This window comes from Mytilus trossulus, chromosome 4 (genome assembly GCF_036588685.1).
Source record: "Mytilus trossulus isolate FHL-02 chromosome 4, PNRI_Mtr1.1.1.hap1, whole genome shotgun sequence".
Lineage (NCBI taxonomy): Eukaryota > Metazoa > Mollusca > Bivalvia > Mytilida > Mytilidae > Mytilus > Mytilus trossulus.
Window position 1 is genome coordinate 79,484,172 of NC_086376.1, and position 13,133 is coordinate 79,497,304.

Genomic DNA, 13,133 nt, shown 5'->3' on the forward strand with positions numbered 1-13,133 from the left:
TGTCTCAAAAAAAAAATTCCTGTATACCTTAATATAACACAAGGTACTTAACTAATTTTTTGAATAATGACACCCAGTCCCAAATTCCCGTTATTTTTTTTATTTCTCGGTTGTCAAACCTTCTTAAACTTAATATGCCGTAAATCTAAATTGATTTATCTACACAATGGTATATGACACGACTATCATTGTTGTCGGGATCATTAGTAGCAGGCCTCAGAAGTCGGTCAACGGGATGTATTTTTGCATTCGTCTCATTTTTTGGCAACATGTAAGTTTATACTGGTTTCTCATTGGTCAATCGTCTGTCTAAAAATAAATGTGGGAAATTTTGGTCAATTTATAACTCTACATTAGTGTCGTTGTGTACACGTGTGTTTCATAACAAACTTATTTGTGTTTGTTTCACATAATTTGTAAAGAATTTACAATAAAAGTAATAATTCATAGTCAGAGGGAAGCTGACAGTTTTTATTTTAATAACTTTTTATAATAATTCAATCACTGCGGGCTGGGTGTTGCCAAAAATTGAGACGAATGCAAAAAAACATCCCGTTGACCGACTTCTCAGGCCTGCTACTAATGATCCCGACAACAATGATAGTCGTGTCATATACCATTGTGTAGATAAATCAATTTAGATTTACGGCATATTAAGTTTAAGTAGGTTTGACAACCGAGAAATAAAAAAAATCACGGGATTTCGGGACTGGGTGTCATTTTTCAAAAAAAATAGTTAAGTACCTTGTGTTATATTAAGGTATACAGGAAATTTTTTTTTGAGACAAGTGCCTGTGATATATAACTGTATATTAATTCCTATTAGGTACCGTACATGTGGCAGCATTTTGAGTACTTTGCTGATTTGCATAATGACACTTTTTCCTGAGAATTATACATGCCCCTGTTTTACTTGTCATGATTGAATTTATGATGAAAGTCTGTTTCACAGTAGTATGAAGGTTATAATACCACAAATACCACATAAACTTAACATTATTAAGGATCCTTGAAAAGCAGGTCAAGGTCAGATGAACCCTGCCATACAGGCATGCCCCTTTCACAATCATTTCATACACCATATGGAGTGGCCCAATAGTAGCAATAAAAAGGCCAAACCAGAAAATATTTACATTTTTAAAAGAACTATTAGAAAAAGGTCAAGGTCAGATGACACACTTCTAAGACGAATACTGTTGAAGGTCATATGGTAGCCTAAAACTGCTTACAGCCACTTTATTTGAATTTCTGTGGATAGTTGTCTCATTGGCAATCATGCCCCATCTCCTTTGTTTCATATGTACACCACACAATTTCGGTCAAGGTCAGATGAAACCTATCAGTCACACATGTCTACCTTTAAATCATTCCATTCTCTATATTCGGTTGAAATATTTCTTGAAGTATCTGAGATATTAACTTGACAACAAAAACTCATACTTTATTTCTGATCCATGAAATGAGATCAAGTGAATTTGGTCCAATGGATATGTACAGTAGACCTTTCAAGGATCCAAAAAATATAGTGAGTAGTTTCATTTAAAACATGACAAACAAGAAGGTGTCCATAGTACACAGATGCCCCACTCCCACTATCATTTTCTGTGTTTAGTGGACCATGAAATTGGGGTAAAAACTCTAATTTGGCATTTAAATTAGAAAGATCATATCATAGGGAACATGTATACTAAGATCAAGTTGATTGGACTTCATCAAAAACTACCTTGACCAAAAACCTTTAACCTGAAGCGAGATGAATGGACGGAAGGACAGACAGATGGAAGGACAAACAAACAGACGCACAGACCAGAAAACATTATGCCCCTCCTACGATAACTTTTAAATAATTTTTCAAGCAGTTTTTTATCTATGAAAAAAAAATGACCGACGGAAACAAGGGAGATAATAAGAAAAGGGGCGAGTAATGTGGCACAAATCTCATGAATGAAGAACGGAGAATTTTGCAATATGTGATTGTTTGTACCTCTTTGGAACATTCCAAAAATTTACTTTACTTTTAGTAATCTCAGAATTATAGTTTGACCAAAAGAAGACTACTTTTAGGATTATAGGCAGAGAAAAAAACATAACACACACACTTTTGTAACATGTAACTTTATTTACACTTGAGAACATTGTAACAACACAATGTGTTAATAACTAAAACACATAATGTGACATCTTATCTCATTGTGTATTTTTCTCCAAATTTTTATATTACACAAGATTAAATCATACTGTGCTATGCTTGTTTTGGCACCAGTTTTCCACCTTTGATTAAACATAACAAAATTTCATAAAAACTTCTCAATATAAAGTTATACAAAATAAATAAACATGATAGATCCAGGATGATTTTTATATCATTTGAAAATTAAATCATCATTAATTTCAAGATGAGAAAACTAGTATCTTATAAAATCTTATTTATCTGATAACAACTTAATTTTCTCTGGAAACCATCAAATTGTGAAACAAATATTTCTCAAAGAATCAGGAAAATTGGTGCCATCTTCTATAATATGAAACACAAATGACACAGTACTGATCACATGACTAATAACAGCACTGATCGCATGACTAATTACAGCACTGATCACATGACATGATCATATGACCAATTACAGCACTGACTAAAAATACAAAACAAGGAACAACTTAACTGGCTGTAATAATGTAGTACTTACTACTTTATAATGAGTGGGTGCTATCAAATAACAAATAAATAAAAGGAAGGCTTTCATGTTATTTTTGTACATGTAACAAATGCATTACAATTTTGTATTCTTTTCACTCTGTCAAAAGAATTAGAATTTTTCTAAAGTACCTTAAGACCAAAATCTCTTCATCAATAAATTTTAAAAGTTTCATCATTTTTTTTAACAAAAAGTTGCACAAAAGTTAGCAATCCAGCCTTCCATTATATATGGTATGGAATAAGTTATCTATGTTTCACCGGTATTCATGATCACCACAGCTAAAAGCAAAAGAAAATATTAAAAACCGAAACAAATTATTCTATTTTCATCCCCCATTATTTTTGAAAATTAAGGATGTAATATTAAATGAAATACTTTCATATGCTTTTCTAGAGCTTCCAATTACCGGTAATTTACAAATTCTAACAAGTGATTTCATTTATTATACATAACAAACCAAAAAATACTTTTGCAGTAGCAAAAACAAAAAGCAACCTTTGCTTTAGAATAAAAAGACATCATGAATATTAAAAAGTTGATAAAAGAACGATACATTAAAACAGGTAAACATATACTCTCGTTTCAAGGATCTAAAGAAAGGCGCAGTTAAACAGATGCATGCATAACATCAGTTATTTTTTTTTGTGCTATACATATCACTTATGCAACAAGATAATACTAAAACATTTCTACTTAATCATATATTACAAAGTCAAAATATTAAACATGATATTTAATTAGAGTTGTCTCTCTTTGACAACAAAATATGAAAAGCCATATCTCGATGATCTCTAAAAATCAATAAGCAATTTCTTTGTTTAAAAAAGTTAATTACAAGGAGCTGTTGAATAGTCATGGTTTTATCAAGAACTCATTTTGTTTCTACCATAATAGGTGACTAATATAATTTGTATTAATAATTCTGCACAGTTAATTTGGAAGGTAATCATTATCCAAGTGATGACATATATCTGCCTACAGTTAATTCCTATGATAAGAAACAAAACAACAAATCGTGACCAAATTCTTCACAGACAATATCATTAGCTGACAATTACATATGACTTTACGTCACTTTCAGAACCATATTGATTGGTCAGTTGTCCGAAAATAAAATGACAGACACTTATTCAAATTGTCATACAAGTCTTTTATTCGTTTTGTTTCTGTGAATGGTATTTGTCAGGGCTTCTTACTGTTTTGATAGAACAAGCCAAGCTTTTGTCAATCAACCTACATGGACTTACAAATCTATGTATCTATTGACTGGCCTGTCCTTAAAATGGACAAAGGAAAATGATTTTTAGTGGCCATTATAATGATGGTACAAAAAGTGCAGGGATTGAGAACAAACTTTAAATGTTTTTTACAGGTTACCCTCCAGGCTATTCTAATTCAAGGTAGAACAAATATAGAACTGAGCAAGTTTGAAATAAAGTGAATTCAATGAATTAAGAATTTTTATATTTTTGAACATGAATATTTGAACCCTTATAAGTTATAGTAAGATCATATATCAACAGAATGCTGGATATGCTAGTAGAAGAAGCAATGTGTCTTAACCAATTAAAGGAAACAGAAATTTCACTTCAAGACTTTGAAAGGCTTCAGTTCTACAAAATCATGCTTAAATTCCTTAACTTCAAAAACAAATTTTTTTTGAAGAGCTCTAGGCAAAATCAGTTAAGATTCCTGTCACATTCAAACAATTCCAAGCGCAAAACTTCCTTGATGTAGATTAATGGATTATTATGACATTTTATAAAATACAGACCATATGATCCCTGTGCACTGACTGGAGAGAAGGAAGAGAAGTTGACTGTTCTTTTTCATAGTCTTCATAAAATTAAATTATTGGATGTCTGTGAGAAATCATATGAAATCAAAATCTGTTCCTTCATAAGGAAAGGCCATAAAGATTTAAATTAAACTTGATGCTATCCATTTGGATAAAAGAGCTCAATTACTGGTTGAGAAAAAAAAGTAATTTTGGCTTTAATGTTCAGTCATCACAATAACGATTTGATCCATATTTTTTTCCAACTATTGAATAATTAAGAAACAAAGCTAGCTATCAGTAGAAGCAGTGATACCTACACAAGATGTTCAATCAAAACAACCGGAGAAATCAATACTCATAAATTTCCTCGTTAACAAGTTTGATGTTTTTCACCATCGATTTTCTTCTCTTTTCAATTCCTCAATGCATAATTTCATCAATTACGTCTACCTTACTACTTGGCCTACATTGTTACTTTTACTGCACAAATAATTCTTTATTCTCTTGAATAATTTGTCATTGTTTACCTGTTGAGTGTTAATTTCTGATTTTGAAATGATATACTTGTCAATTTCAGATCTGATCCAAGATAATTCCAAGTCATTTAATCAATATAGTGCAAATTAAGAAACAATTTATTTTGACTTCTCAATGCAAAGTTTGTTTCAAAGTATAATTTAGTTCATGCCAAAACAAGAGAGGCTTTCATTTTAAAATTTATTCACAATTAGATCAAGTTTAAAGAATAAAAATCTGGGTTTTTTTTACATGTGGTGTAGATTTTAATCTATAATTGCTTTTCATTTAATTGGAAGCAATAGTTTCACATTATAACTCTTGATTAAAAATTACTGTCTATAAATAACTAATAGACCAATCTTTCATTAGCTATTTACAATACAAGCAATAAAAAAAATCTATTTCAAGCAAAGAAGCATGGGAAAAGGTTTTCACACAATAAATTTCAATTCTTCAAAAGATTAAGTAGAATAGTATAAGTTGCATTTTCCTTAAAAAAAAACTTAATCAAAATATGTCAATAATATAGACTAATATTTCCTTTCTCAATTTTATGATTATGTCAGGCAAACATTCAGATACAAAGAAATGTCATTGTACTAAATACTTATATCACTTGGCTTATATCCATACTAAGAAAAAAAATCCATTTTTGTGACCGTTACATTTTAATGTCATAATAGGACAAATTGATGGTTAAGACATGACCTTGTGAAAATGAAAATGTATAAAACCCACAATATTCTTGTTTTTGCTCTAAACTTTATATATATGACAATAGATACAAAATCAATATCATAATACTAATAAGTAAACCTAACTGGTTGTATACTATGTTAGAATCATGTGGGCTGTAATTCCTATTGTATATAAACATAAACATCGGTTCGTTGATCCGGTATACAATTTTATAATTATACTCATTATATGAGTTATAGTTCATTATTAGAAATTATTCTGATTATATTATTACAAATGGTTTTCCAGCCTCTACTTTGTCCTTTTTTAATGTTTCAAAAGAAAATTTATGATTGCTGACTTCTTTCAAAATAAATCGCCTTTTCCTCTGGAATTTATTTTGCTATAGAACATGAATTTCCTTTACACAGGTAAAACAACATTCTTTGCAACTTAGCCATATTATTAAGGAATGGGTAACAAAAATCTCCCTTGAAGTACAATATTTTATCTGTTACAGCCATTTCATTCATTGTTTTTAACAAAATATGACCTTAGACCCACATTTTTAACCTCTTTTCACTGCAAATGATCTCAATAGTTGAGTAAACTTCAAAATTAAAAAAATAAATAATTCAATAAACAAAGAAGACCACTGGATATTTTTCTTTTCTATATACAAATTTAATAAAAATTTAAAGACGTTCTTAGTCTGTCAATCATTATATATTACTGGTAAAATTCATCTTTCAATTATATACTTTGAATTATCTTTAATTCTCTTTGATATAAAACCATGACAATTTAAAATCATCTTCATACATATTATGGCTGTGATTTTCACTACAGAGTTGCTGTACATATATAACTTAATACATCAAGTCTATTCTAAATAAAATTTTAACAATAAAAAATCTAAATTTTATCAATCAATTTATGAAATGATATGCAATATCATCTGACCTCTTTCTTCATTGTATCGTGAAAGTCACTTTCCCAGACTTTTTTTGTGGGGGTGTGAATCAAACTGAAAGTTTATCAATTCATATATCTATACAAATTTAATAATATCAACTTTTTATTTATATTAAGTATTCATCTACATCATTTCATTTTAATGAATGTCAGCTAAACGTTTGACAACAGTCAATAATCAGATGCTCTTATGTGATCTCAAAAATATCAAGTTTCTGCACAGAGGACAGTTTAGAAAGCCAAATGTGCTTTTTTGTAAAAGCCCTAGAATTGTAATGTTTAAACTGGTTTCGTAACAACTTTAAACTGGTTAAAAATGTACCCTACAAATGTAGACGTATTGACACAATACTGTTTATTAACCTTGGTATGTACCATTTCATTACTCAAAATCATTAAACCACCATTAATTCAAATATCTAATGATATTAATTAAAATAAAATGTCAAAGTTCCAAAGCATCTGTTATATACCGGTTAACTATTACCATAAAATACTGGGATAATTTACCATTCAAATACCAGGAGAATTGTTATGTTTTACATTCAAGCTGAGACATACTAGTGGACCTCAATGTACTTTTAATTATTGAATATATTTTATTTATCATGGATATTGGAAATTTTAATTAAGTGAACTACCAGTATTGTGTTATTAATTCATATGTTATTTAAAAAAAAAGAACTATCTTCCTGTTTAAATAAGCAGTACTTTTTGGACTTTAAATAGTATTCAAGCTGATATAAAATATCCAAACTTTTAAACCTGAACAAAGCGTTAAACGTTCCAAAACACTGAAGTAATGCTGTGTAGCTTCATCCAAAATTAAAATGCATCATTAAGTTCCAAAAATAGTACCTTGTATGATAACATATGCAGTTTGAAACATCATAATTTAACACCTTTTTTACTGCAATAAACTTGTCATTTCTTTATTTTTATCATGTTAAAAAAAAAAGTTTGCAAGATGATTCCATTATAAACACTCTACAGAAAAGTTTAGGAGTATAAAATATTGAGAGAAATATCAAAAATTGTACATGTACTTTATTATCTATATCAATGAAGTTAATTGTGATTCAATATCAAAAAGTTCTAAAATGTCTTTATAAAATTACAATGTAAGCAAAAAAGCAGCTAAGTATAAAACTGTTCACTACAGAATCATATGAATGTGGTGTATTTTACAAAAATGCAGAAGTTAAATATTTCTATTCAATGATATTCACATTGATTTTGTGTCTTCATATCTAAAGAAGTATATAAATAAACTATTTACTAATAATAAGTGAAAAATTTATACATGTACATCTGAGAATTATAAATATGGTGGTTACTATTCATTGTTACTGCGTGTATCATAGAGACACCTTATTTTAACAATGCGATTTCATGCTCTACAAAATACACCTTTTATATGTATCAGAAAAACGTTTAAGCAACAAATAAAGGTCTTCTTTAAAATTTCAGAAAAGACGTCTAGTTTTTTTCTAGAAAAATATCTGAATTTGATATTATGTTCTGGTATGTTCCTCAAAGGTTTAAGTTTGTACCTAGTTTTTCTGATAATGTTTCACAATGAGTATGAATGCATAGGTTAAGAGGTAAACAATTTCCTGAGATTTCAGCTGATATCAAATAAATATGAAGATATGAACGTTTCTGTAAATTGTGACCACCTTATTTTCCAAGAAATTTCTGTTTTGTTTTTTTATCTTAATATTCGTTCATACAACACTGATTGTGTTCCTTTTAAGCCTCCAATAAATTTAGAAAGCAAAAAAAAATGTACATCAAACAAGGAGACAGCTGATATAGGAGTGATGTTAATTAAATAAAACTAAAAATTAACAAAGATACTTTCTTAGTACAATCTGTGATGTCTGTTTTTGAAACTAAGTATCACATGCCCCTTTTACACAACCGTCTGAGATCAAGAGGCCCACTGGCACTATACCCATTGCCAATATTTATTTGTGCATTTTTTTGAAATGCATGCTGGCATGTTATCAGGCAGTATTCATAATTAATTGCTGCCAGTGACTTGGGAAAATCACTATTTCATATTTATAAAATGCCCGGAACATTTGTGAATTTTATAACCATATGATTTCAATTTGAGCCGTTAAACATATAATCATAAACATGAAACAATATTAAAAGTACCAACATATATGACTCAAATTTCCCTCACATTGTTTAATATCTCCTGATTCACAAATGTTTATTTCTGTAAATTGAATACTTCTACCAGTAAGGGCTCAAGTCTTGTAATATCTAGATGTGAGGCTAGTTGAGCACTTGACTCACCGAGACTTCGTACATCCAACAACTTCATGAGAAGTTTGGGGTAAGTAATCTTTGCTTCACCGACTGGGATTTGTGATTCAAGATATGCTCGCAGCCATGTTGAGAATTTCTCTTGTCCTTTTGACACAAGGTCTTTATTTATGAGGTTTGGTCGGTCTGATGAAAACAGTTCAATGACGAATAATAAGGTCATTATTGTTTTGTTTGCACGAGTAATTTCATTGAGACTGCGGATAAATTTGACATGTTCAACATACATCCCCGTTCCTAAGTTCTTCTGAATAACTGTTGGATCTAGTCGTTTCTCTCCTTCTTGTTGATTTGTTTTTACTTTCCACTGCATGGCACGTGAATCGAATCCCATAGCTGATCTCAGAACCATTATTTCCATGATGCCACCCTGAAAAAGATAACACAAAATGCCATTACTTTTCCTTTACAAGATGTTATCCTAAGTTTCCTATATTATAAAGTAGAGGTCACTATAAAAATATGATTTACCTTCAGCATTACACTGGTAACTGTCTTTTCCAAAGTCTTTTTTTTAATATTTAAGAAATAAGCTAATTTTTAAAACAGCTAAGAAAACATTTAATACTTCTCACCAGAAATAAATTTTCAAGACTTTTTATGCTTTTGTTGTCTTTCTGTAAAATGTTTATATGAAACCTGAATTGTATGCTTTGTTTCAGACTTTCTTAAATGACCTATAGTTGTAAATTTCTATATCATTTGGTCTATTGTGGTGGAGAATTGTCTCATTGACAATCATACCATATCTTCTTTTTTACAGGTATATTGAAAGCTTAATATGATGTGGTGTATGAAAAACACTGTTCATGTATGTACAGTGGTGATAATCATGTTCTCTTTTATAGGTTGCTGTCTCATTGTATGCAATACCATAATAACATTATAACAGCCTCCTCCACAGAAAACATTTCCAGACATCTCTATGATGTCACAACAAATTAGATCATTTCTTTTCAACAAAATATTATCAGGAAGTAGCATTAGATGAATTCTTTTGGGATCTATTATTTACAATTATCTAAGAAAATTCTGTGAGGGGAAAAAAATCAATAACACAATATATGATACACAAAACAGCACATAAGTCAACAACTCATGGAACTGTTATCTAAACCAATTAAAGGCATTTTTTTTCATTTAGAATGTACAAGTTGTTAAATATTCTATAGACACACATTATTCAAAGTCAAGAGCAAATATTTTTATTAGTCCATAGTACATATCAAATTATTAGGAGAATGGAGAAAGGCCAAAGACCATACTCAGGTTTGAGAATGGAAAAAGACCAAAGAACATACTCGGGTAAGAGAATGGAAAGAGGTCAAAGAACAGACTTAGGTTAGAGAATGGAAAGAGGCTAAAGAATATACTCTGGTCAGAGAAATGAAAAAGGCCCAAGAATATAATCAGGTAAGAACATGGAAAAGGCCATAAGAACATACCCAGGTATGAGAATGGAGAAGGGCCAAATAATATACTGTGAAAGTACTTTAATTCGTGGGTTTCAATTTTCGTGGCTTGAGCAATATTTACATGTTCGTGGGTTTTTAAATTCGTGGATTTTAGTTTTCTAAAAATAAAATAATTGAAAAAATTAAAGCCTTTAGACACAAAGGTTACAAATAGTCTGGATTGAAGGAAATTGCAAAGTAAACATTGACCCGTTTAAATCCTGGTGACAACACTAATTAACCCAAGATAAAGTGATCAACAGATTAAAGACCATCAAAGGTGTTAATTAGGCCATAAACATGTCACCTAAAGAAAACAGCAACATAAGCAAATGCTTTAAACGTATCTTAAATTGTCAAATGATTTTTATCATAATGCAGCCCAGCATGAAATTATCATTTCCCATGTGTACGAAAACTATGAGGATATAAGATGAACACTTTATCATACATTGTCATACTAGCATATCAATACCGGAAATCTGACTTTCATCATCAACATTTTTTTCTATGAGAATTAAAAGATCTAAAGTCGTACAGTTTCGGTTATTAAAGACTATATGAGTATAATCTTGCATGCAGGTGTAGTTCTGTGACTGCTACTAAAGTATTCTCCGATTTGGTGTTATTCAATACATTCTTAAGATCATATCAATAGTCAAACCTACATGCCATGGGGATCTTTCTTGTCTTGATTTGGACAATGATTGTTTTATTTCGTTGGACACTTAAATTCGTGGATAGAGTCATCCACGAAAACCACGAAAATTGGTACCCCACGAATAAAAGTACTTTCACAGTAATCAGGTTAGAAAATGAATAGAGGAAAAAGAACATATTTAGGCAAAGGAATGGAAAGAGGCCAAAGAACATATTTAGGTAAGAACATGGAAAAGGCCAAAGACCATACTCAGGTAAGAACATGGAAAAGGCCAAAGACCATACTCAGGTAAGAACATGGAAAAGACCAAAGAACATACTCAGGTAAGAACATGGAAATAGGCCAAAGAACATACTCAGGTAAGAACATGGAAATAGGCCAAAGAACATACTCACATAAGAACATGGAAAAAGGCCAAAGAACATACTCAGGTAAGAACATGGAAATAGGCCAAAGAACATACTCACATAAGAACATGGAAAAAGGCCAAAGAACATACTCAGGTAAGAACGTGGAAATAGGTTAAAGAACATACTCAGGTAAGAACATGGAAAAAGGCCAAAGAACATACTCAGGTAAGAACATGGAAAAAGGCCAAAGAACATACTCAGGTAAGAACATGGAAATAGGCCAAAGAACATACTCGGGTAAGAACATGGAAAAGACCAAAGAACATACTCAGGTAAGAACATGGATAAGACCAAAGAACATACTCAGGTAAGAACATAATAAATTGGTTAAAGAAGATACTCAGGTAAGAATATGGAAATAGGCCAAAGAATGGAATATTGAACTTGGAAAAAAGTATTCCTGACTGGAGATATACTATTTGCCACTGGACACTGCACAAAGACATATAATTCCATTAGTATGAAGGGAGGGACAGCAGATTTAAATGTTGACTCTGATACAATCTGAAGCATATGCATCACTGGATAAAATATAATTCTAATTTTAGTTACAAATTGTCTTATCTTTAAAACATAAAAATCATAGATAAATTAAATTACAAAATAAACCATAAAATATGAAACCATTAAAACTTATACATATGGCCATGGTAGATAAAATACTTTCAGCTTTATTACATTCATTATCAATTTTATGTGTTTTGCTATTTATCTAACATCTTTTACTATGAACAAAAACAGTTTAAATTTATTTATGTCCTGATGCTCTTAAATATAATAAATTTGTAAAATCATAAAACAAATTTACTGCAGTTTCATACCTACATGTTTTATAAAGCAATTATCATATTTCTATCATTAAATTGAAATTATGTAAATATATTTTACACATGGATAATTTAACTATAATCTTTTTAAAATTTGAAGTCTGTTTTTCTTAAAGAAAACTTCATACTGGGATTGTATGACCTTAACATTCACCCTTGCTCAGTAATGTACATAATTTTTGACAAAATGTATTTTGATGATGGTAATTTCAAGGTTATGAAAAGATAACATTATTCAATTTTAGGGTTTTCTAAAATTTGAAACACTGCTATAACATATGCTCAATAATTTACATAAGGGTATCATTATAAAAAGATACAATTTACATTTCAATAAAAAATGTGTTACACATATTCTCCTTTTTATCTATTATTTACAATATTTGATTTCAAATCAGCAAAAATTGAGAGAAATGCTTATTACTATTGAAGGAATCATAATGACAAAAGGGAGACTCCAAGGATCACTGACCTCAAATCACCAAGAATAAAAGTTAACCTTTTTGTAACTGCAAGAGTTGAGGCTAATAAAGAGAGATGTGGGGTAAACATTAACGACACAGTAACCCAGCAACACAAAAAAAACCCACATCTTTAGGTCAATATCCATTCTTCAATAAAATATTGTTCTGAACATGTATGAAATGTTTGCCACTGGTTGTTATGTAACCAACAATCAATTAATCAACAAAATATACATGTCTTTTCGGTAAATCAAACTCGTTAATTTTTCTCGACTTAGGAAAATGGGAATAATGCTAACTGAGAGACCAAGATAGCTCCCTAAATT

The 13,133-nt window shown here is 30.2% G+C and overlaps 1 protein-coding gene across 13 annotated transcripts in view; it reads right to left on the reverse strand.

The window, feature by feature from the left end:
- Window positions 1-2,098: 2,098 nt before the first annotated feature.
- LOC134716067 (nuclear hormone receptor HR96-like) overlaps window positions 2,099-13,133 on the reverse strand; it is a 155,730-nt gene continuing 144,695 nt past the window's right edge. For all 13 annotated transcript variants that reach the window (XM_063578804.1, XM_063578800.1, XM_063578797.1 and 10 more), the window contains one exon: window positions 2,099-9,361. In XM_063578804.1, the coding sequence (XP_063434874.1) occupies window positions 8,876-9,361 (486 nt within the window). In that variant the 3' untranslated portion in view covers window positions 2,099-8,875. The remainder of the gene's footprint in view (window positions 9,362-13,133) is intronic.